General features: G+C 43.5%; 1 protein-coding gene across 2 annotated transcripts; it reads left to right on the forward strand.

Annotated features, from left to right (window-relative positions):
• Positions 1 to 1973: 1973 nt before the first annotated feature.
• On the forward strand, positions 1974 to 25111 carry Cgrrf1 (cell growth regulator with ring finger domain 1). Of its 2 annotated transcripts, XM_050162428.1 has the most exons (6): positions 1977 to 2205; positions 14363 to 14502; positions 19849 to 20026; positions 20153 to 20300; positions 23861 to 23968; positions 24157 to 25111. In XM_050162428.1, the coding sequence occupies exons 1-6, from the start codon at positions 2102 to 2104 to the stop codon at positions 24475 to 24477; spliced, it is 999 nt and encodes a 332-aa protein (XP_050018385.1). In that variant the 5' UTR covers positions 1977 to 2101; the 3' UTR covers positions 24478 to 25111. The 2 variants fall into 2 exon arrangements, with proteins under 2 accessions (XP_050018386.1, XP_050018385.1); XM_050162429.1 differs by lacking the exon at positions 23861 to 23968 and having other exon boundaries at positions 1974 to 2205.
• Positions 25112 to 25121: the final 10 nt, after the last annotated feature.

Consider the following 25121-nt stretch of genomic DNA (forward strand, 5'->3'; position numbering starts at 1 on the left):
TTCTACATTTTCGTTTCATGATAAATATTCATTTTTGTTTCATTGTAATAAAGTTGCCTTCTGATTGGCCAAGAATTTTGTTAAAGCTGCAGTTGAAATGGTGAGACTGTATACTTGATACAACATTTCTACTCTCTAGTCTCTAAAACACATTTTAAAAGTGCTACCTTGGGGGCTGGAGAGATGGCTCAGAGGTTAAGAGCATTGCCTGCTCTTCCAAAGGTCCTGAGTTCAATTCCCAGCAACCATATGGTGGCTCACAACCTTCTGCAATGGGGTCTGGTGCTCTCTTCTGGCCTGCAGGCATACACACAGACAGAACATTGTATACATAACAAATAAATAAATAAATATATATATATATATATATATATATATATATAAGTGCTACCTTAGTGATATACCCTAAAGAAATAATTTAGCTTTATGGATGTTCACTGTAGTGCTTGGTATAGTAATGAAAACATTTCCAACAATGAGCACAGATTTATATAACATAACCTTTACAAGTAAATATCTACTAATGAAAAATTATATAGAAAACAAGCTTCTCAAATAGCAGTACTCCAGAAAATACAATGGTTATTTGCTCAAGGCCATTAGACAAAGCCAACTCATCTTTTTGAAGCAGGAATTTCCTGTTGACTTAGGACGATGGCAGGGACCTTTAGTTATGCTCCTAATGCCCATTCTCCCATTCTTCCTCCCTAACAGACTGGGATTTATGGTGGGAGGTGTTTCTCCCATTTCCAGGTGTGAGTAGGGCTTTAGGGCTCTAGTAAAATAGATACAAGTGGTTTTATGAGAGCCCTATGGGATGCTGCTTTGGCACACCAACGGGGTGAGGAAGGGGAGCGGACGTTAAATTACTTTCTGTACTTAAAATATTCTCCTTCAGCTAACATCCACTTATGAATGAGTACACACCACATTTGTCCCTCTGATTCTGGGTTACCTCACTCAGGATAGTTTTTTTCTAGTCCCATCCATTTGTATGTAAATTTCAAGATGTCATTGTTTTTTTACTGCTGAGTAGTATTCCATTGATCTTTCCTGGAAGTGAAGTGTCAGACTTTGTAGACACCCCATGAGAAGCCTTACCCTTCCAGAAGAGTAGTTGGGATGGAATGGGAGGAGGGGAGAGAGTGGGAACAGGGATAGCTATGTAAAATGAGAAGATTGTATTAAAAAAAAATTTCTTTCCCGAGGCAGGGTTTCTCTGTGGCTTTGGAGCCTGTCCTGGAACTAGCTCTTGTAAACCAGGCTGGTCTCGAACTCACAGAGATCCGCCTGTCTCTCCCTTCCAAGTGCTGGGATTAAAGGCAGGGGCCACCACTGCCCAGCTTTTTTTTTTTTTTTTTTTTTTTAAATCTTAATTAAAAAAAGAAAAAAGGGGAAAAAAATCTCCTAATAAACAAACAAAAATAAGTTGCTAAAAGTCCTCAAAGATCCGGCTAATTCTAATGTGAGGAGAAAAAGAGGCCGTGGGAGAACAATCGCTTTATTTCTAAGAGAATCTTGAATACGTATTGCCGAATTATCTTTGATTAAACTTACTTAGAAAAGGTTGACCAGGTTCCAATAAATCGCTGGCGGTAGAGACCATTTTGCTTATTTTTCGCGACTATTTATGAATCGAGATCAAACCAGGAGTTAAGTTTATTTCACTTTGTAGAACCTCCACTCCCCCTCCGATGCCGGCCCGGCTCCTCTTCCCAAATTTGCCTAGGGTCTGTAGGGTTTCTTGGCGCACCTGAGAATCAGCAACAGCTAAAGTTTTGTCCCCACATTGCGGTTTGGAATTTGCGAACTGGGTCAGGTTGGAGGAGTTCTCTCAGGCCACCAACCCCGGGGACCTGGAATGGGCGGGGCGAGGTTGCTCCCTCCCCTCTACGCAGCCAATAGTCGGGACGGGAGCCGGAGGGGCGTGGCGTGCCTGCTATCTACATTGTGATTGGCATCCTGGTTCCGGTGGCCGCGGCTTCCAGCTGCCCAGAAGCCTGGCCGAGAGAGGACCTACAAAGTTTGTCCGCTCCGGGGCGCCATACCGGCTCTGGTCCCGGCCGGCCGGGCTGGGCCGGTCTGAGCCTAGGAGACCCTGATGGCCGCAGTGTTCCTGGTAACGCTCTATGAATACTCGCCGGTCTTCTACATCGCGGTGGTTTTCACCTGCTTCATCGTCACCACCGGCTTGGTCCTAGGATGGTGAGTGTCCAGGGCTGGGAGCGAGGGGCGAAGGGACCGCCGGCCGGGTGTGGGGTCCGTGCTCGGGTGGCTCAGGCCGGGCTGCTGCCCCGGTGAGATGGACCGCCCCGGGAGAGCTTGATCCTGTGCGGGGTCAGAGTGCGGGTCCCGAAGGCTTTGTCCCGGGCCGGGGCCTCCTCCGTGCCCAGTGAGACTGGTCACCCGTCCCACAGGGCCCAGATGGGTTACGAATGAGCTTGACTGTGTTTCTCACCTGAACTGCTTGGTTTCAGTATCTTTCGGAGGAACTTTTACCCGAATTCTGTAGCTACCGTTCGGTAATTGAATGACTTGAAATGACTTGAAAGCAGTCCACTTTTTTGAAGTGATCTTTAGTTGAGAGCACAAATTGTGAGGGTAGCGAGATTTTAGGAGTAAGTTATTCTGTGGGTTGGAGGCATTTTGCTCCTCGGAGAGTTACATAACCCCGGAGAGTCTCCGGTGTTTCTCTAAAGGAGATGTGTCTGTATCCTGTTTAGGCCAGCTTTATCAACACAGCTAGTGGAAACCAAGGAACTAGCCAGGGGTTGTTCTAGACTGTAGCCTTCACAGCCCTTGAAAAGACGGTGGATCCAAATGTGTTGAACACTGTTTCTAAGTGAACAAGAGTTATGGCCGGAAGAGGACCTTACCGAAGAGACATGAGCTACAGTTGGAGAACAAGGATTTTGAGGAAAAACAAACAAACAAACCCGAATGCATTTTCATGCATTCCGCATGAGCAGAAAGCAGAAGGATTGGAACTGAAGCGGGCTTTGTAAATTAAGCTCAAAAATACCACTTGATTACATATTCATCATCACTTTAAAGACAGACACAGGTCCCTGTCAGCTTCTGAAAATAGATACCACCTTTGGAAAAGAAGGAAAATGTAGTATTTCCAGCTGACACCTCCCCCCATGGTACATCATAAAACTCCGCCATGTGAGCCCGGTAAGATGAAGCTCGGTCTTACACAAATTGTTTATTCTCTTTAAGATAGGTGGTTTCACGATAGCATATGCATACAGTCCTACCAAGTGCTGGGATTATAGGAGTGTGCCACTATGCCTGGATCCTAAAGTGTTATTTATTATTAACCTTCCAGGTTCTTTGTTGTTGTTTTTTGAGATAGGGTTTTCTCCCAAGTGCTGGGATTAAAGGCGTGGGCCACCACTGCCTGCAACCTTTCAGGTTTTAATTGCTGTCATTTACTTCAAGGAAGCTTGTAATTGGAATTAGGAAGATGTTTCCCAAGTGAAAAAGGTAATCATAATACACAGTTTTTAAAGAACTATAATACTAAAATAATGTATAGTATATATAATATTCAATACAATCTTCCTCTATAGGGAAAATTGGTATCTAGTTGATAATTACATTATGTGTTGATAAATAGGCCACTAAGTTCTATCTCTTAGATATCTATCTTTGGGGAAAAGGGTGGAATTCATATTGTACATAATGCTGGCATCCTAAGGTAAAGGGAAGCCAGGAGTGCGCTCTCTCTCTCTCTCTCTCTCTCTCTCTCTCTCTGTGTGTGTGTGTGTGTGTGTGTGTGTGTGTGTGTGTGTGTGTTGGTTAAAAGGCAGACAGACACTGGAGTCAGACAACCTGGCTTTGCCAGGTCTAAGGCTTGATTTAAATATACAATAACTATTTGACTATTTCACTACCTCTTGTCAGTGTAAATTTCAGGAGTGTTGCAAGTGTCTAAAGTGTCTATTGACTTATTGTGTTTTGAAGTCTGGGCTGAGCCCTGCTAAGACTGCAAGAACTTGTAACCTGATTTGGACCTAACCAGTTATGGTGCACCTAAGCAACCATTCTTCGCACTTGGCTTGGCTTCATCTGTATAGATAAGCTTTTTATGTGCTCTTTACAAAATAACCCAAAGCCAGATTTATTGACTAGAAATGATGATATCTTGGACACCATTTTAACCTTAGGAACATCCTTCTCAAATCCCAGCCAAGGCAACAGAGATAAACTGTCAAGTGCTACACTTTTCATCCTTGTCATCTCGCTTTGGTAATGGCTGCAGTTGGATCTTTACTGGTTGTCTGTTTCTCGAAGTCATGATCTTTACCCCTTACAGCTGGGGTTCTTGCCTGTTGCTTCTCTCCACTGTGCTGTGTCCACCTGTAATGCACGAAACAATCCCACACCAGTTTGGATTTAAAGGGCTGTTTATTTGAGGGGGAAAAAAACTTACAGAACACTGTCCTACACAACAGCCAGGAAAGGAGTCTAGTCGCTGGAGCAAGAGAGCCAGCGGAGGGCTGCCACTGCTTTTTAAAGAGAAAGAGACCATGCCCCAATGGGCTGGTATCTCAGCGGCTATTGGCTGAAGGAGTGGAAGGAGCTCCTGCAGCACACCTGTGCTGGTGAGCATGCCCAAAGAACAGGAGCCTCTGATTTTTAGATCCCAATAACAGTAGAAAAAAGAATCACACTACAGGAATTATATATCTTAGTCTCCGATGGCTTTTGTGAGCCCCAAAGCATCAGTCAGGTGAGATGTGGGATTCCCCTCTGTATGCTGTGGATATGTTTTATTACCATTGATTAATAATGAAGCTGCTTTGGCCTAAGGCAGGATGGAATATATCATTTCATCATCATTTATGCCCCAGCAATGCTTAAGCATGCATGAGCATCCGTTTATGGTGGTTCTCCAGCTGTTCCTATCCTGGGCAGTCCTGGATGCTTGTGTTATTGTCACACCCAAGGTTCCAGTCTTCCTCTATGCTGTCTATCCAGTGTTTTTTGGCCGTTCCTCTTCACCTTATCCCGTGCACCCCTCCAAACAGTGCTATCTTCGGGAATCCGCGTCATTCATTCTTATAACATGGCTGAAGTATCTCAAGCACCTTTGCCGTATCCTGTAGTTTACTTCCTTCTGTAGATGGAGATGTTTCTTAATGTCATCGTTGCGCAGCCTATCTCTTCGTGTGACACCTAGAAGTCTCCTGAGACATGCCATCTCAAACACATTCAGCCGCTGTTCAGGGGAGCGTTTCACTGTCCAGGTTTCAGAGCTGTAAAGAAGGCAGCTCAAGACACAAGTGTCTCACATACTTGTAATTTTGTTGTCGTTGTGTCTCTTGCTGACCAAACCTTTCCTAGTGCCTGGAGTGCAGTCGTCTCTATCCCTATTTCACCTCTCGGTGTCTGATCTGAAATAGTTCCCTCCTTCGAACTGAGGTTTCCTCCCAGATAGACAAAGTTGACTGTTTGCTTGAGATTCTGATTCTTTATTACAATGTTAACATCCTTGTGCGTCCTTCCCATGTGTTGTATCTCAGTCTTCTCCATGTTTACTTTCATACCAAGTTTTCACTGACTTCCACCACTCTGTTTACCATGGCCTGCAGCTCATGTGGACTCTCAGCAAGCAGTGCTGTATTGTCAGTGAAACACAAGTTATTGATTTGCGCACCACCTATCTGCTCATCCTCCAGGGCTGTTGCTATTATTAATTCCAGGAATGTATCGTAGAGTAGTGGTGAGAGGACGCACCCCTAACACTCCTGCTGTTGTCTTTAGTTGATCACAGTTCTCCACAGACTGGGACTGATTCAAAGCTGTCTTTATAGGCATTTTCTAGTATTCTTACGATTTTTCTCTGGGTACCTGTAGAACCTCATTGTTTTCCAAAGTCCTTTCCTCCAGATGCTATCGAATACCTTCCTGAAGTTGATGTAACAGACATGTAAGAGGAAATCCTAGCAGAGGCTCAGTGCAGATTCAGAGCTAACAGGAGCTCAGTTGATCAGATTTTCACTTTGAGGCAACTGGCAGAAGGGCAGAAAAGAGCTAGGTGGGAAATCCAAGCAGAGAGAGAAGAGGAAAGAAGGTGGAGTCAGGCAGATATCATGTAGATACTGAAGGAGAAAGACAACAGAACCTTACTGTAAGCCACAACTTCGTGGTGATACACAGATTAATAGAAATTGGTTAATTTAAGATGCAGGAGCCAGCTAGGAATACGCTTAAGCCACTGGCCAAACAGTGTTGTAATTAATATGGTTTCTGTGTGAATATTCGGGTCTGGGTGGCTGGGAAACAGATTAGTCTCCGTTTACACAGGTGTCCTCAAGTGCTTTATACAAATAATCATAAAAAAATTCACTTGGCAGTGATTCCCTGCCTTTTCTGCAGCACAGTTTAGTAAGGGTTGGCTGTCAGCCTTACAGCTCTCTGTATACTCTGCTTGTGAACTGGGACAGAACTCTAAACCACTGTTTCCTTTGCTAGCTGTTTGCTGATAATGCTTCTCCAAGAAAGGATACAGACCGAAAGTCTAGATAGCACCAAGGGGCACATTGTTTCTTTGATGACGTAAGTCATAAAACAATCCCACTCCAGTTCAGAACTATGGCTAATAAAAGGGTTATTTATTTAAGGGGAAAACTTACAGAGAGCAGCACGTGCTTTCCTCTGCTGTTACGGTAGAAGAGACCACGCCCAAGTGGGCTGGTACCTTAAAGGCTATTTGCCGAAGGAGCAGAATGTGCTCCCACAGCAGTTTCTGGTCCTTGTGTATCTTCTGTCACAGCAGTGCTCCATTCTGGCAGTTGCTCTGGGCCCAGTTTATAGTGTTCCACTTTCCTACGTCAGCCCTATTTCTTTGTGTTGGAGTTGCAGCTTCATGGGGTCCCAACTCCAAATTTTTCTTTCTTTGGTGACTTTGTCTCAGGGATAATAGCTGGTGACAGGGTTGCCTACTGCTAGGCAAGCCCCCTTCCAGTGGGTTATATCTCCAGTGCTGCTTAGTAGTTTTCAGTACATTCATTGCTTTCTGTTCAAATAGTTCATGTGCTTCTAGTCTCCTAAATAGACTGTGACTGATAAAGTATTACTCAGAAGAGGATTCTTGGACAAAATCCCATCAAAGATAGAGCTTGAGAGTTGGGTTGATTATAACCTGGACACCTAATTGTTATTGGGATAGTCTTCAGTTCCTTGCTAATGAGAGATGAGATCTCAGTAATCCATGGCATGTAATGGCTTTAGGATGAACTTAAATAGAGATGCCTTTGGTTGGTTGTGATGAAGTGGTCTCTGGATTAGGTACTTTGGGGATCAAGTCTTTATAGTACTTGTCTGTCTGGCATTGGAGATCTGCGGACTGTGACTGTACGCTGGTGCTATGATGGGATGCCCTGGGCTTGTTGGAGGACTTATAGGAAGTAAGCAAACTTGAAACTCACACACTCTCTTAGAGAGTCACAGAGTTTCTGAGGGCTCTAAACACTTTGTTCTGTGTCCTGTAGTCAACCTTGCTGAAATCTGGCCTTTTTTTTTTTTTTTTTTTTAAATACAGTGTTCTGCCTCCATGTGCCTGCAAACCAGAAGAGGGCACCTGATCTCATTACGGATGGTTGTGAGCCACCAATGTGCTTGCAGGGAATTGAACTCGGGACCTCTAGAAGAGCAGCCAGTGCTCTTAACCTTTGAGCCATCTCTCCAACCCTCACATGGTTTTTTTAGTGTTACATGTTCTATAGCCCAGGTTGGCCTAGAACTCACTAGGTAGACCAGGCTTACCTTGAACTTGGACAGATCCTCCTGCCTTAGCTTCCCTCTAGAGTGCTGGTATTACAGGAATGAGCCACCAGATCCAGTTTAAAGCTGAGAGCTCTGAGCATCTTTTACTTATGGATGCACCCTGCTTACCATGAGTGGGAAAGTCAGTGTTTCCTGGCGTGAAGATCCTGTGGCAGGACCATTGGGACAGCTGCTTTCTAAACAAAAGAGTCCTCTCATTTGTCCCAATCCAAGATCCCCATCCAGTAGGACAAAAACCTGACCTTCTGAGAAATAGCCCATTCTACTTGTAAGTCTGTGTCTATAGCAATGGTTGTTAACCTGTATGTCTCCACCCATTTGGCAGTCCAGTGACCTTTTCACAGGGGTCACTTAAGACCTCTGAAAAACACAGATATTTCCATTATGTTTGGTAACAGTAGCAAAATGACAGTTATGAAGTAGCAATGAGAATACTTTTATGTTTGTGGGTCACCACAACATGAGGAACTGTATTAAGGGGTCACTGTAGCATTAGGAAGGTTGAGAGCCCCTGGTTTATAGAAACTGCACTCCATAGGAGACATTGTTAGGGTGGTTAGAGAAGGATAGAATGTTCCAAGGCCAGATACATCTGTTTGGATATTTGCTCCAGGGTTCCTGGAACCCCACATACTTGTTGGACTGATTGAAACTTGGTTCAGTAAGTTTGAGACAGCTCAAGGTTTCTCTTATTTTGGCATCTAGGTTTTCCTCTTAAGTACAGCAGTATCAGCATCACACAGAGTTGATACCTATGTTTTAATTTTTAGCTAGTTCAAAATCTTAGATGTTTATAACCTATAGGCCAGAGTTGGTCTGTCTTTACTAGTACAGTCAGAGGGTGGTCCTCCCTGCCTGTTGGTGAGATACTATGTAACTGTCAACAGGTCAAACAGGTTGATAGTGCTAGTCAAGTCCTTGGTTTCCTTACTGATTTTCTGTCTCTTGGTTGGTGCTACCAATTATTGCATTGGTTCAGAGTATTGAAATCTCTGTGTATTTTTCTCTATTTTTAGAGTTCTCTCTGTCTCTGTCTCTCTTTGTATTTTGAAGTACTATCTGTGGATGCATAAACATTTAGAATTATTGTGTCTGATAAATTAACTCCACTCTCATTATGAAACAGTGCTATTTTTTCCTCTTATAATCTCTGCCCTGGTTTCTGCTGTCTGTTATTAACATAGCCACTACAGCTAGCTTGCTCATTCTCTTCCTCTCCCAGCCCTCTCTCTCCCCCTTTTTTCATTTTTTTCTTCAGGATTAAATTTAGCATCTTAAGCATTTAGGCATACTACCTCTGAGCCACATCGCAGGACTTCAGGCTATCTTTTGGTTGGTATTAGCAAGAATATCTTTTTCCATCCTCTAGTTAAGATTTATTTTAAGTGAGTTTCTTGTATGTCTCATTTACCTAGCATTGCATTTTTCTCCAGTCTGAACATCCCAATCTTTTAGTTAGGGAATTGGAATCATTTGCATTTGATGTGATAATTAGGGTGGTTGGAGTTAGGTCCATTATTTTAGAATTTTTTTTTAAAGATTTATTTAGTATACAACATTCCTTCCATGTGTGCCTGCAGGCCAGAAGAGGGCACCAGATCTCATTATAGATGATGGTGAGCCACCATGTGGTTGCTGGAAAATGAACTCAGGACCTCTGGAAGAGCAGCCAGTGTTCTTAACCACTGAGCCATCTCTCCAGCCCCATACAATTTGTTTTTATTTGATTTGTCTGGATTTGTTCCTTCCTGTTACAAGGAGCCGCTGCTTGTTCGTTCTTGGCTGCCCGGCTAGCTTTGACCTGAAATCACAGAGAAACTATTAATTAAAACACTGCTTGACTCATTAGCTCTAACTTCTTATTGGCTAACTCTTACATCTTAATTTAACTCATTTCTAATAGTCTGTGTATCACCACATGACAGTGGCTTACTGGTTAAAGTTTCAGCATGTCCATCTTTAGTGGCTCCATGGCGTCTATACGACTCCTCCCTTCTTTCTCCCAGCATTCAGTTCTGTCCTCCCTGACCACCTAAGTTCTGCCCTATCAACAGGCCAAAGCAGTTTCTTTATTCATTAATGGTAATCACAGCATATGGAGGGGAAGGGACTTCCACATCACCTTCCCCAATCTGTTACTCTTCATTTGCATGAGTTAAATGACCATGTTGGCATGTTAGCAACAACTTTGAGTTTCCTTTGAGGATTTTAGTCTGTCTTTAATTTTCACTTAACATTTTAAAGATTTTGGTTACACTTGTCCGTTGGATGTTTCATTTTTGTTCAATTTTCTTTTCTCTTTCTGTTTCATTTTGAGAGACAGAGACTCTGCCTAAAAAGTCTCTCTGTCTGTCTGTGTTTTCCTGGGAATTGAGCCTACAGCCTCATTCTTGGTAGGCAGTGTACCCCAAGGCACCCTCGTAGCCCCAGTATGGGGCACTTTTATTGAAGTGTCTTCACGTGGCTCCCTCTCCATTCTTCAGTGTCTGATCTGTTGTAAAGCCTGACCAGCATATTCTTTATCTCAGACATTGCCTTTGTTATCTGTTAAAACAGATTTGAGTGTTTTGAACAGTTTTCTATGTCTGTACAGTTTTCATTCTCCTTAGCATTCTTGAGCACATAGAATACAATCCTGACAATTATGGAAATGTTCCCAGTTAAAAGATAAAAATTATCAGCTTGAAGCCAGGTGGTGGCAGTGTGTGCCTTTAATCCCAGCACTCAGGAGGCAGAGGCAGGTGGATCTCTGTGAGTTCAAGGCCAGCCTGGTAGATCACCTTGTATAAAAAGAAAGATTCTAACATCTTTAGCATTTTTATACTTTTCTATAGATTCATTTATCTCCTCTTTATGGTTAATATTTTCTGCTTCTTTACAGGCCAATTAACCTTTAAAGCACGATAAACATCGGAAAGCCTAAATTTTCCTCAGGGATTGTTGGGCCATTATCCTATACAGTCTTGCACATATTCTTACGCTTTGTGCTGGGTCAGTTAATTTCCTTAGAAACAGTTTGTTCTACTAGAGGCTTACTTTTCCTCTTCTTTGCTGGACCACAGAAGCCTCATCTAACTTCAGTAAAACCAGGTCCATCATCTTAAGTAACTGTCTATTCTGCTTGTTAATTTTATTGGCTTCCCTTTGTCACGAGATTGATAGTTTATTATAAAATTTTAGTTTGCCATCTAAATATTAGTGGAAGGTTTTTTTTCTCTTCTTACCTTTACTGTTTTACTATTTTATAATTATCTACTGCTAGATGCTTAGACATCCAGCCTAGGACAAGGGATTGCAGTGACACTCTGCAGATTGACACTGCCCCAACCCGCTCTCGGTGTGAGCCTTGTCCTAACCCTTGCATTGCATGCATGGCCTATACTGGCCTTTGTAGGCTGAGTTTCCACCACTGCTCCAGGCCTAGATCCCATCAGTCCATGCCAATAGCCTTGTCCAGTGCATTTTCCCTAAAAGTAGTTGCCTTTAAACCCAGCTAGGTCTCCTTTTCTTCAACTTTTTATTATATGAATTTTCAAACATTCAGGACCCAGGGAAAAATAACATAGAGAACATACATAATTAGTTCTGCCATCAACATTTATTACACTACATATCTACCTATTCATCCCTTCCTACTCTCCAATCATGTGTTCATCTTATTCCAGGATGTACCTCAAAGTAAATTGTTTTCTTCACCCCAAAGTTCTAGGATATGACTATCACCAGCTAAAGTTCAATGTAATTGGTGTTTCCTGTCCCAACTGTCTGGGCCCAAATAACGGGCTCAGATGCTGGATGTGAATTATAAATGCCCAGCTCAGGCTTCATGCTTGTTACTAGCTAACTCTTACACTGAAATTAACCCATAATTTTGTCTATGGTTTGCCACGTGCCTTGGTGCCTTTTCTCTGTTTAGCATCATCATTTTGCTTCTCTGCAGTTGCTGCAACTATCTAACTCCACCCTTCCTCTTCCCAGAATTCTCTTAGTCTGAATCTCAAGGTCAGTGTCATTCTGACTGACTATCTGCCAATCAGCTTTTTATTAGCAAATGAGAGTAATGCATATTCATAGTATAAAAAAAGATTATTCTACAGCGGTTCAGTGTTTTGTTTATAGTTCTCTTTAATTTGTATGTTCAGTGCCTCCCTGTGTGTGTGTAGATGCATGCGTGCATGTGCATATGCATGTTCCACAGTGTGCACCTGAAAGTAAAAGGCAGCCTCCCCCAGGGAGTCCTCCCTTTCTGTCCTGTATGAGACAGGATCTCTTTGTTCCACTGCTTCTGCCAGTCTAGTTGCACCAGGGCTTCTCCTGTCTCCTCGTCATCTTACTGTTGGAGCATTGCACAGACACACACTCCCACGTCAGCTTTGCGTGGATTCTAGCTCAGGCCCTCACACCTGCTTAGTTCTTTACCCACTGAGCTGTCTCCCCACTCCCCAGTGACCTAACCCCTCTGAGATTTTTGTTTGTTTGTTTTTTGTTTTATCAAGATGCCCCCCCCCCCCCAATGGCCTGTCCTAGAACTCTGTAGACTAGGCTGGCCTTGAATTCTGAGATCTGCCTGCCTCGGTCTCCCAAGTGCTAGTGAAGTGATGTTTACCTTCAGTGGAATGTGCAGATCTGAAGATGCTGATAGCCCGGTGTTACCAAATACATCTAGACGATCCCAAATTGAGCACCACACACTGATAGGTTCTTCGGGCACTTGCCCAGGTACCCCTGCTGTATACACTCAGAAACAACCTTGCTCTTCTTATTTCATAGGTTAGCTTAGCCTCTTTTAGGGTTTCATATTAGATAATCTTACAGCATCTCTTTTTTGATATATTTTTGAGAATTTCGTGTGTGGGTGCTTTGCATGCATATATGTATGTATGCCGTTTGTGTGCCTGGTGCCCACAGAGGTCAGAAAAGAGTGTCGGAGCCTTTACTGACAGTTATGAGCTGCCATGGGGATGCTGGGAGTTGAACCATAGGCCCTCAGGAAGAGCAGCCAGTGCTCTTAACTGCTGAGCCATCTCTCCAGACTTTATATTTTTGAAAGTTATCCACATGGTTCTAGCAATGTACTACCTCTTTTCGGTGCTGACTATGAATACACTCTCCCTGGATTATGCCAGTTTGTCAGCTTGTTTTCGCAGACTCTGTCTGTTTCTGTTTTCTTCCCTCTCAGTGCTGTCTATTGGAGAGAAGGATGTAATCAGAGTGTGAACATAGCTGACGTCCACTGATTCAGTGCTGAAACATGTTAGGGCACTCTGGGTGAGATCCTGTGGGCCAACTCATGGTTTTTTTGTAGTCAGGTAATAGGTTTCTCTGCCAATGCAGTAAGCCAGATCAAGTTGAGTTGAAAAAGTAAAAGAACAGGTTTATTTGCAAAGCAGCTCCTGGGTGAGGTCTCCAGTTCCAGGAAGCCCGAGAAGTCACGCACCCTGAACTAAAGCGTGAAGGTTACACACCCAGTAGGTGGGGGTGATGACCTGTCGGCTACAAGCTGGGGTTGTGCCCACGTGTGGACAAAAGCTGACTGCTTTAGGCACCTTCAGGGGTGGAGCTGCTGCAACGGTTTTGAAAGTGGAGCTGGGCTTTTGGTACCTTTTCTTTGTTGGAGATTCTCTGAGAGGGTAGGATTTGGAGAGTTGGGGGGAATGGGGCTTCTCAGATTGTGCAGAAAAGAGCTGGAGGTTCTAACCAAGCACCAACTGTGGATTTATTTTAGGGCACTCTGCTTAGGCTGAGTAAACTTGCCTGGTTTGTAATTTTACTAGATATTTCATTTGGTTTCTTTGTTTGGAAGCTTGTTGTGCGTGGATTGTCGCAGTTCCTGCTCTTGCATAGTGCCTTTGACCTTTAAAAGACATTATGTGAATGAAAGTCTGTATTTGACATTTTGCTTTGTTATTTTAGAAATTCTAAATGACTTTTTGATATTTTGATAGTTCCTGGGCTCATAAATCATAACATAGTCTGTATATTGAGTAAACATTTGTTTTTTATATCTTTTGAGTATTTGGTTCAATAACGGCCATGTTATTTATTCTAAGTATAACTCACCTGTAATCATTGCGCTCTCACGCTGTTATCCACAATTCAAAGGAAGAGCTGCTTATTTTCGGGAGCATACTGATTTATTCAGCCAAATGATACAGTGCAGTTCTGCGGGACCTCTGACCTCCCTCAAGTCTAGGTTGGTTCTGCAAGACAACAAAATAAGCGACTGAGCCTCTTTTCCTGGTGCTTATTTTCAGAAGGAATATGTAATGAAGCCTAATGTACTTTTTTTAAAAAAGACTTTTTAAATTTATTCTTTGTGGATTTCACATTGCTAATCCCTATCCCATCCATCTCCCTGTGACCCTTCGTAGCCACCCTCTGCCCTTGAAACCTCCCCCCAGTAAAATAAAATTTAAACAACAAAAACCCAAAATGCAAATCAGAACAAACTAACTAACATACCAAAAGAGAACATCAATGACAAGGAAAGTCTCAGCGTGGAAAACTTTATGTGGCCAGAATTTCAGATTTGTTGAAGCTGTGTTTTATGTTTTCCTTTCTGTAGGTTTGGTTGGGATGTTCCGGTAATTCTGAGGAATTCAGAAGAGACCCAGTTCAGCACAAGAACTTTCAAGAAACAAATGAGACAAGTCAAGAACCCTTTTGGCTTAGAGATCAGTAACCCGTCCTCAGCTTCCCTAGCTGGTTGGTGGCTTTTCCAAAGATTTCCCTGATCTCTAGTCCCCTGTCATTAACCCTTCTGTTTTCTTTCTCTACTGCTTTCTCTTCATTCAACTTCACTATTCACTGAACTGCATGCTGCACCGTAAGGATTAAAGTTCATAAATTTTCTCCTGGGAGTGTTTATCCACTAATAGAGACATGTGCATAAGGAGGAGAATGCAGCATTTCAGGGTAGTAAACAAGTCTGTTAAGACATGGCGCTACATTTGTGGTCTTCAGTGAAATGAAAAATGATAAAATGTGTCTGAACATTAAGTTTGAGGTTGCTCGCCTTTTTAAGAACAACTGATTTTTAATCTGATATTTTGATATTTTAGTATACATTATTTTCATATAATATGGGATTTGTTTGTTTAGTTTTTGTTTTTTTGAGACAGGGTTTCTCTGTGTAGACCTGGCCCCTTACTGTTCTGGAACTCACTCTCTAGACCAGGGTGCCAGGCTGGCTTTGAACTCAGCAATCCACCTGTCTCTGCCTCCTAAGTGCTGAGATTAAAGGCGAGTGATACCATGCCTGGCTATAATATGTTATGTTATTTTTGATGTGATAATTACAGTTGGCAGGTTTGTTTCTGTGTTTGTTAGGTCTACTTAGGAGCCATTGAGTTGAATCATAAAGGCAGAAGTGTTGCGTTTGCTGCAGTAGAGATGTTTAGGAAGTCTTGTAGAGAAGAGTGTGTGGACACTCCTGTCCCCCTTCTAAGTAGGTGATTGCTGGGGGTTGAGGAACCTTCTAGGTGGAATGAGAACAGAGCACCCAAGTAAGTGAGGAATACAGTGCAGGAGAGAACCAAGAGGCTGTTTGTGGCTCCAAGACAGGGCAGGGCGGGTATGAAGGTCTGTGCTAACTGTCAACTGGACAGAATCCAGAACGACTTGGGGATGGGCCTCTGGGCATGCCTGTGGGGTTATCTTGACTGTGGTAATTGAGGAGACTGCAAGTCATGCTTGGGCTTGATCCTTGGCCCTAATCGTGAGATCATGAACAATTGTACAGACAAAGAGAAGTAAGCAGGCTACACATTTGCTGCGTTTCTGATGTGGGGGTCATGTGACCAGCTGCTCCAACTCCCTGCTACCTTGACTTCCTCCCATGATGGGCTGTACCCTTGTACTGTAGTCAGCCTTTGTCCCTAAAGTTGCTCTTATCAGGGCACTCTAACAGGGAAAGAAGCTAAGACACTAGGTAAGAGAGAAGAGTCTAGAAGACTTGACATGGGTTCCAGAGACAGCTCCTGTTACAGGGATAAAACCGGAGGAATGGCGGGTTGGGAAGAAAAGTATTGAATTTGGGTTGGAACCTGTGGGCTTTGAGATGCTTTTGTGATGTTCAGTGGAGATGGAGAGGAAGCAGCCCCAGAATCTGGGCAAAGGTGCCTGCTCCCTACACCTTTCAAATCTTAACAGGAACTCTAATCTTTGTAGCTTTTCAGCTTATTCTTGCCACTAACTCATTTTCTTTCCCTCAAAACTGTGAAAACCACAAACAAACAAACATAAAAACTTCAAATTTGGGCCAGAGAGATAAAAATGTGAGGACCAGAATTCAGATCCCCAGGCCCCCACAAAATGTCAGGAGGGTGTGGTGGCCCATCTGTAACTCCGGCTCCAGAAGGTAGAGATGGGGTTCCAGAGCAAGCTGGCCAGCAAGACTAGATGTGAGTTGTGGATTTGAGAGATCCTGCCTCAGCGAAGAAGGTCGAGGTTCCTGAGGAAGATTCTCAGCATTCACCTTGAAAAGCCGTGTGTAGGCACAGGTGCACACATGCTTGCATACCATACACACCCATGCACGCACAGTGCACACACGATTGTGAAATGTGCTCCCTCTCCCCTTTTACTCTCTGAACAACTTAGTTTTCTTCCCCTAAGTGGCTCTACTGAAGTGGCTGAAGCCAAGGTCACTGATTGGCTCCTCTGGGTCCCACTTGCGGCCCTGCAGCGGAAGTCCTGGGCTGGAGAACACACTCACCTCCAGAGCTGAGCTTCCTTCTTCACAGAGTGCTTTGTGGACCATTCTTAGTCAGCCTCATGCCTGTCACTCCCAAAGCTTGTCCCCTGACAGGAAACCGGTTCCTTAGTCAGCATGAGCCATCGGCCATCATCTGAGTCATCTCCTTTGTTTGTTTGGTTCACAGGACCTTAAAGGTTGGTCTGGAATTTATAATATAGCCCAAGTGGGTCTCAGCAAGTAAATCTTGACTTACAGTTCTTAAAAAGTATGTAATTCCTTATTCTTTCTCCTTAACTATAAATAATACCACCCTATAAATTGAAGGAAATGAAGATCCTTTTCTCCCAAGAGTATGTAAGTGTTTATTCTGACTTTTTTTATTTTAGAAAAATAAATTTTAAGATATGACATAAAGAAACTACCTCTCTGGGAGGTGGTGGTGCACATCTTTAATCGCAGCACTCGGGAGGCAGAGGCAGGTGAATCTCTGTGAGTTGAAGGCCGACCTGGACTACAGAGTCAGTTCCAGGACAACCAGGGCTACACAAAGAGACTCTGTCTTGAAAAAACAAAAAAAGAAAGAAACTACATTTATTAAAACAAGACAAGCTGGGTGGTGGTGGTGCATACCTTTAATCCCAGCATTTGGGAGGCAGAAGCAGCTGGATCCCTGTGAGTCCGAGGCCAGCCTGGTCTACAAGAGCTAGTCACAGGACAGGCACCAAAGCTACAAAGAAACCCTGTCTTGAAAAACCAAAACCAAAAAAAAAAAAAAAAAAAGTACGACAGTAGGTCGTACATTCCTGATTAAACTCTACAGTGATGGTTTAATTCCACCCCCACCCCCACCCCTCAGCAGCTTTAGATTTTAACGCGCTACAAAGTCTCATCTGGTTCTTAGGTAAGGACTGCCTTTAATAAAACAATCAACCCTGTCTTCCTGCCGTGCAGTCCTCCAGTCTGCAAGTCCACTGAGAGAGAAGAGCTGGTGGCACTGTGAGGAAGCACACGCTCCTCTGGAGCTAGAACTCAGGAAGTCATCCCCACCACTCAGGCAGAAGCAGTCTCAAGGAGGGCCGGCTGCCAGTGCCTGAGCAAGTGAGAAGACAGCCAGTCAGGGGAGCACTCAGCCTGCCATGGCCCGACGCTCTCCACTGATGGAAAAACAAATGTGTTCCCTGAGAGTGGAGCTCCTAACAGAACTCACTTGAAAAAAAAAAATCATTCCTTCTTTGTGTTCTATGGGGAGAAAAGGATTTTGGTGGAAGTTATAAGAACAAGGCCCATGGAAAGGTAGATATCCTTAAGATGTCTACAAAGTGGTTTTAAGGTTATTTTCTTTCATGCCCGGATTTTTTTTCTCACCACTCCATCCCAAGCACCTGACAGATTGCACAGGAGAGAGAACAAACCTCTGGATGTGGTGGTAACTTGGCAACAAATGAGAGGCTCTCCAATCCGTTTGCTAGAACAGGCTGCTGGGATTTTGTTATTGTATAACAGTGTTGTATTTGGATTTTTGTTTAATTCGTGTCCCCAGATGAAGGCTTTAATGAAACTATAATTTAGATATCCAGTATCTATTAGTTGAATTGAATGAATTTGCTTCAGGAAGACTTTGGAAGTAACCCCCCTATTCCAGCCCACTTTGTTTTAACAGATCCAATAAGAGCTAACATAAAACAAAAGACTTAGGGAAAACAAACACTAGCATTTGGAGAGTGGTTTCCTGCATCCTGAACTTTCCTCTCCAGGACACTTTCCTCTCCTGTCTCATCATCTTCACGCATGGTGTCACAGGAGCAGGACGGTTTTCCTGCCTGTGCTGCTCTTATTAAATGGCTCAGAGCCAGGGATGTCTCCGGCGCTTTATGCTGGTAGCCTAGCGAAGCTGTGCTGGATGAAGACAGTTGGAAGAAGTCGTACCCACTTGGCTTTGACCTTTCTGATTCACAGCTGCCCAGCTTTGTTAGTGATAGTAATGGAAAACAGTTTTGTGTATGTGTTGCAATTTGGAGGAACAAGCATGTGTGAAAGGGGGAACCCCCTGCAGGGGAAGTGGGGAAAGGGGAGAACAGTTCGGCAGAGAAGTGTCTGACCTGTCGTCAGGTGGTGTCCTCTGTACTGGCCAAGGTTGAGAGAGTGTGGAGGAGAATCTGCGGATGCTGCGGCTCCCGTCCATTACCTTCTAGTGCTGGTTCTAATGACGCTCAGTGAATTAATACCTGGTGAAATCAAATATATTTGAACTAGAATTTCCTTCCAGTTGGCTTGCAGAGTTCCTGCTAATTAAAATCTGAACTCATCTTGGTCTTGGTCACTGCTGTCACACATACCAGCAAAGCAGGGAGGAGCAGGGGACCATCTTGGTCACCCTGTGGAGCATGTGCTTGAATTTGCGTCTTCTCACAGCATCTTCTCCTGATCACATGTTTAAAATAGGTAACAAATCAGTCACACTTCCTGTTACAAGCAGCAGAAAAATCTTCAATAAAGGCGCCCTGAGCCCTGCAGAGTTGCTGGTGGACCCAGGCCAGGTTTGGAAGCTAAGCTGCTGCACCAGGAACGGTGACCCAGACTGCATGTAGGTTCTAGTCAAACACATCCCGCCTCTGAGCACGGGCTGTGGTAGCTTCCCCTCCAGACAATAGGAGACCCCAGAAGTCTTGCCGCTTGAACTTGGTATGCTTCAACTGTCACTGATAGGGAGAGGGGAAAATCATATTGATAGCACTTGAAGTACTGTGTAAGCATAAAATCCATACATGAAACAACACGTACAATCGTATGTCACTTAGTTATCCTCCTACAAGTCCACTGACACTATCACCTCCTGTCTTTGAAAGCAAGGAGAACACGGGAGTATTGCTGTTAGACTCTCCATGGTTGGCAACCCTAGGCACTCCTCGGGCTGTGTTGTCTTCCGTGGAACAGTAACTGTGTGACGGACATTAGCACTGCCATTGTGTATATTATTAATAAAGCTCAGCTTCTTCTTAGTGCTTTTCTTCAGTGATTGCCATCCGACCCCATGGTTTCAGATGGTTCTGCTCTCCTGTCTGACCCTTGTGCTGATCACACAATGATTGCATATATTGTTAGAAAGAGGCGGTTATAGTTACCAAAAGGAAAACTGGGCCAGTCATTCTAAAGATAAATTATAATAATGAAGTTTTGCTGTATTGCTCAAGTTCTGCATAGCTATTGACATTTTTATATTTGTAGATACATATCCTTCAACAACATTTAAAACTGCCATCAGCTTGACCACCGTCCAGAACAAAGCCTGTGTTTCTTACCCTTGTTATTATTTTGTTAGTGACACCCATCTCTTTCTGGATTGTTTCCTGCAGCTGGCATGACCCTGACAGCAGATTGCCTTGAAGATAGCCGTCTCACATGCTTCTGGGGGTGCAGTGTCCAAAAACTCTACGAAGCTCTTCAGAAGCATGTTTACTGCTTCCGGATAAGCACTCCGCAAGCATTGGAAGAGGCACTGTACAGTGACTACCTCCACCGAGAGCAGTATTTGTATCCTTTTCCCAGGGGCACCCACTGCCCAGAAAAGTGAGACTGGATACAGTAAAATGTTACCAAGTTATTGACTCTTTAAGATATGTTTCTTTTTTTGGCAATTTGCCTTTACATATTCAAAAGTATTAAAAAACACAGCAAAGAAGAACTATATTGCCAATTACCGAGCGATACTGAAATTGACGACTTTGGTCCAGTGCCCAGATCTCGTTATCCATTGGTAGCTCTGTTGACCCTCGCTGATGAGGAGGACCGGGAAATTTATGATATTGTAAGTAACTGAAGCATCCGGAACGCTTTACCTTTACAAGATTTGGGGTGATTCTTAATTATTTCTGAGATAGGAAAAAGATCATTTCTGAAAACATATTTGGTCTTGGACATACATGTCTTGAAAAATTAAAATATGGATTTGTACCTATAACACGCCTTCAGACACCCATCTCCCCACTCCCTGTAGATGACAACTACATGGGCTTATTTATAAATAAAAGGTAGATTGTCGTTGAACTCAGTTAATATCGTCCTCTCTGTTAGGTAATATTTGCTTTAGAGAAAATGTCCTTTGGGATACGTGTCTGAGTTGATCAGGATCACTATGACCTTAAGTGCCTGACTTTATGACCAGGTCTGTTCTTCTCGGGCCATAGTTTTGTCGCCTGTGTCCGTTGGATTCCTTGTTAAGCCTGTGCTTTCCACTTGGGATCTCTGTGTTCAGTCATTTGAGAGTCTTGTTTTCTCACTATGTACTGATTTTTAAAAAATACTTATTATGTATATAGTGTTCTGTCTGCATGTATGCCTGCACACCATAAGAGGGCACCAGATCTTATTACAGATGGTTGTGAGCCACTATGTGGTTGCTGGGAAGTGAACTCAGGATCCCTGGAAGCACAGCCAGTGCTCTTAACCACTGAGCCATCTCTCTGGCCCTATGTACTGATTCTTTAGACTGGTAGTTCATTCCCTGTTTGGAGCATAAAAGCATCTAAGTGATCAGAGAGGCCCTGAGTCTCCACCCTCTGTGTGAGGTGGAAACATACACAGGTTGAGCATCCCGCTCTGAAAACTGGAGATCTTTTGAGCACCGAGATATGCTACATGTAGGAAATTCTAACCCGCCCTCACTCACCAGCCACAGTTAAGTGTGTGTGTACCAAACGTGCTTTTGAAAATGATCTTCAGGCCGTGTTTCTAAGATGTTCTTAAAGCACAGATTAATTTCCTGGTTAGACTTGGGGCTCATCTCCTTCTCTAGGATAGCTCATTGTGTATATGCAAATATATCCAAATCTGAAAGATCTAAAATCTGGACCACTTTTACTTCCAAGCATTTCTAATCAGAGAAACTTAACCCATATATCTACAAACTTTTGGTGAACTCTTGGCAAAAGCAGGTATGACGGTGCATGCCTTTAGTTCCAGCACTTAGGAGGCAGAGACAGGCATATCTGAGTTTGAGCCCAGCCTTGTTTACAGAACAAGTTCTAGAGCAGCCAGGGCTACACAGATAAACCCAGTCCTTGTATATGCTCATTAGTAAAGATGCAGTGACATTCTAATGATACTTTTGTGTATAATGTGCAAAATATATTCACAACACAAGCCTGTGGTTTCCTTTCAGCAACAGCCTAGGGTGTTAGCACAAAGGTCTTTATTAGACTCAAGCAGAGTAGAGAAAATCCCAGCCCTACTCTCCCCCAGGTCAGACTCGAGGCCTCATCTGTGATAGGCAAGTGCTCTACTGTTGAGCTGGGTCCCTACTTTTACCCTTTTGTAAAAAGCAGAGTATTGCTGGGCACTGGTGGCGCACACCTTTACTCCCAGCGCTTGGGAGGCACAGATAGGATCTCTGTGAGTTCAAGTCCATCCTGGTCTATATAGTGAGTTCGAGGATGGCCAGGGCTACACAGTGAAACCCTGTCTCAAGAAACAAAAACAAAAAAGCAGAGTATCTTCATGAAATAAGTGTGTGCTGAATTTTGAAAGGTACAGACCCTTATGGGAAAATATAACTTGTTATTTGCATATAAGTATCTCAAATTTCATTTTATTTATTTATTGCTTGTTTGTTTGTTTTGAGGCAGGGTCTCACTGTGTAGCTATAGCTGTCTTGAAACTATGCAGACCAGGCTGTCCTCAAACAATCCACCTGCCTCTGACTCCTGGGTGCTGGGGCTAAAGGCGTGCACCACCATGACTGGCTTCAAATTTTATTTTTTAAAATCAAACTGAAACCTTTTCCTTTTTTTTTTCTTAATTAATACAGCCAGAGGGGGAGGAATGGAGAAGTGTAGGTCGCTGCTATAAAGCTTCAGGTGTGGTACCTAATATGAAGGCTACAGTTGGTGATATTCAGAATACTTTGGAAGAGCATGGGTGTTCTTGCCACAGAGAGGGAGAATCGCTGTAAAGTAATGGGTGTGTTAGTTTGCTTGACTGTAACGACCATTTACTACGCATCCCACAGCAGCACATGTTATTGTATACCTCAGATAAATACAGTTGAAGAAAAGTCATTCCAGGTCATTCATCTGATAAAATGCTTGTCTGTAAGCCAGGTGACGCAAATCCAATCCCAGAAACCACTTACCTTTGTGTGTATGTGTGTGTGTGTCCAGAGATCAGCGCTGAGTATCCTCGCCAGTCACTTTCCACTTGTATAAGTGTGTTCATGAGTGTGTGCATGTGGGCGTGTCTTGTGGAGGTCAGAGGTCAGCGTCAGGTGTCTTCCTCAGTTGTTCTGCGCCTTATGCTTTTGAGGCTGGGTGTTTGGCTGAACAGAGCTCGCTGATGGGCTAGACTGGCCAGCAAACTCCTAGGATCCACTTGTGTGCTCTTTCCCAGCCCTGGTATGACAAATGTGCCGTATGAGACAGTCATCCAGTTACACGGTGTCACGTGTGCCGTATGAGACAGTCATCCAGTTACACGGTGTCACGTGTGCCATGAGACAGTCATCCAGTTACACGGTGTCACGTGTGCCGTATGAGACAGCCATCAGTTACACCGTGTCACGTGTGCCATGAGACAGTCATCCAGTTACACGGTGTCACGTGTGCCGTATGAGACAGCCATCAGTTACATGGTGTCATGTGTGCCGTATGAGACACATCAGTTACACATTTTTCCAAATTGTTATCCAGTTGTCCCTAAATTATTTATTTAAAGAAAATAAACAAAATTTCCCTATGCCTTGTGGCTTAAGATGACACCTTCTTTGTATTTTTGCACATAAGTAATTGTTTTGTTTTTTATTTTATTATTTTCTTCTGGGCTGTTTCTTCTGTCTCTTCCATCCATCTACTTATGAATCAGTTCAATACGATTTAATATTTAATGAGGTTAGGCTGCTCTGGACTATTGAGTGCCTTCCTACCTCTTATTCTATGCCAGTATTTTAGAATCAGTGTACGTAGCTTCTATACTGATTTTATTGGGACCACAATGAATCTGTAAATTTCAGTATAATTAATATGTGTCAAAAATCTGTCAGTGAGCCGGGCGGTGGTGGCGCACGCCTTTAATCCCAGCACTCGGGAGGCAGAGGCAGGCGGATCTCTGTGAGTTTGAGGCTAGCCTGGTCTACAAGAGCTAGTTCTAGGACAGGAACCAAAAGCTATGGAGAAACCCTGTCTCGAAAAATCCAAAAAGAAAAAACAAAACAAAACAAAACAAAAAAAACTGTCAGTGACGGTTCCTTTCAGTGCTGTGATTTATATAAATTAGTGTAAACATTCTAATATATCTCTTATTTGAGAAGCATTTATTTTTTTTCACTTTTCTGTGAAATAGTTTTAAGTGCTGACTTATGTCCAATTTTTATTTTAGATTTCCATGGTGTCAGTAATTCATATTCCTGATAAGACTTACAAACTTCCCTGCAGAATATTGTATCAATATTTACTCCTGGCTCAAGGTCAATTTTATGATCTTAAGGTAAGTCCTAGGAGGTAGTGTTTGTTGATTTTAGAGCTGGAGGAATGGCTGTCTGTAAAGAGAACTATGGTTTCTCATTAGCTGCAGAGTTAACTAGTCTTGCTGTTGGGTTTGCTAGCGTTGTGACCCCGGCTTCATGGAGCGCCTGTTGTTCACAGTTGCCTTTACACTGCTTCTTTGCTTTTCAGCAACTTTTCATGTCTGCCAACAGCAGCCCCAGTCCCTCCAGCAGGCCCTCTCCAGCAGACAGAAGCGCCGAGCAGAGCTTGTTGGAGAAGGCAGGACTGGCTGGCAGTGACGTGGAGCCCGTGGAGGAGAGCAGCAAGGACTGTGTGGTGTGCCAGAACGGGGGCGTGAACTGGGTGCTGCTGCCCTGCCGGCACGCCTGCCTGTGCGACAGCTGTGTGTGCTACTTCAAGCAGTGTCCCATGTGCCGGCAGTTTGTGCAGGAATCCTTTGCGCTCTGCAGTCAGAAGGAGCCAGACAAGGACATGCTGGAAGCCTCCTGAACACTTCCTAGCCAGAGCATGTGCAGAGCCTTGTGTCCTTAGGGTCATCATAACAGAAGCTGCAGCCATGACGGCCAGAGGGAATGCTGTTTTCACTTCATACTGTACCCTGTGATGATGTGAAGTTCTTCCTGCCCAGCATGGCGAGCCCTGGAGTGCTGCGTTCGTTGATACCTAAAACTCGACCCAGCTCTTGAGAAGAATGTAACATCTGGCTTTTCTAGCTAGAAGATTTCATGTAGTGTGGATGAGGAAAATCACTCTGGAAATCCATCCACTGACTTCCAGGAGACACAGGTTCAGGGTGGATGGCCGCTTTTCCTTTAATGTAATCTGGAGTGAAATAGAAGATTGAATTCTGCTTAAAGTAGTTACATGTCTCCCAATTTGCAAAGTATGTGGAAGGGACTTTTTACCTTCCACGTCTCTGAAATACGTTTTATAAATATTCATTTGGTTTCAAATTTTCCTTATTAGAGTTACATAAATCCATGTCTTAACTTTTCCACATAGGTTCTGAAGTCATAAACAAGGCACAGTTCTGATTGTTCCCGTGCGTCATGGATTAGTTGGCTCTCATCTTCAGGGGGCAGACACATAACACCTGGATAATAAAATCTCATGGATCATTCAATTATGGGCTC

The sequence above is a fragment of the Alexandromys fortis genome, unplaced genomic scaffold (assembly GCF_014885135.2).
Source record: "Alexandromys fortis isolate MF-2015 unplaced genomic scaffold, M_Fortis_MF-2015_v1.1 scaffold_130, whole genome shotgun sequence".
Lineage (NCBI taxonomy): Eukaryota > Metazoa > Chordata > Mammalia > Rodentia > Cricetidae > Alexandromys > Alexandromys fortis.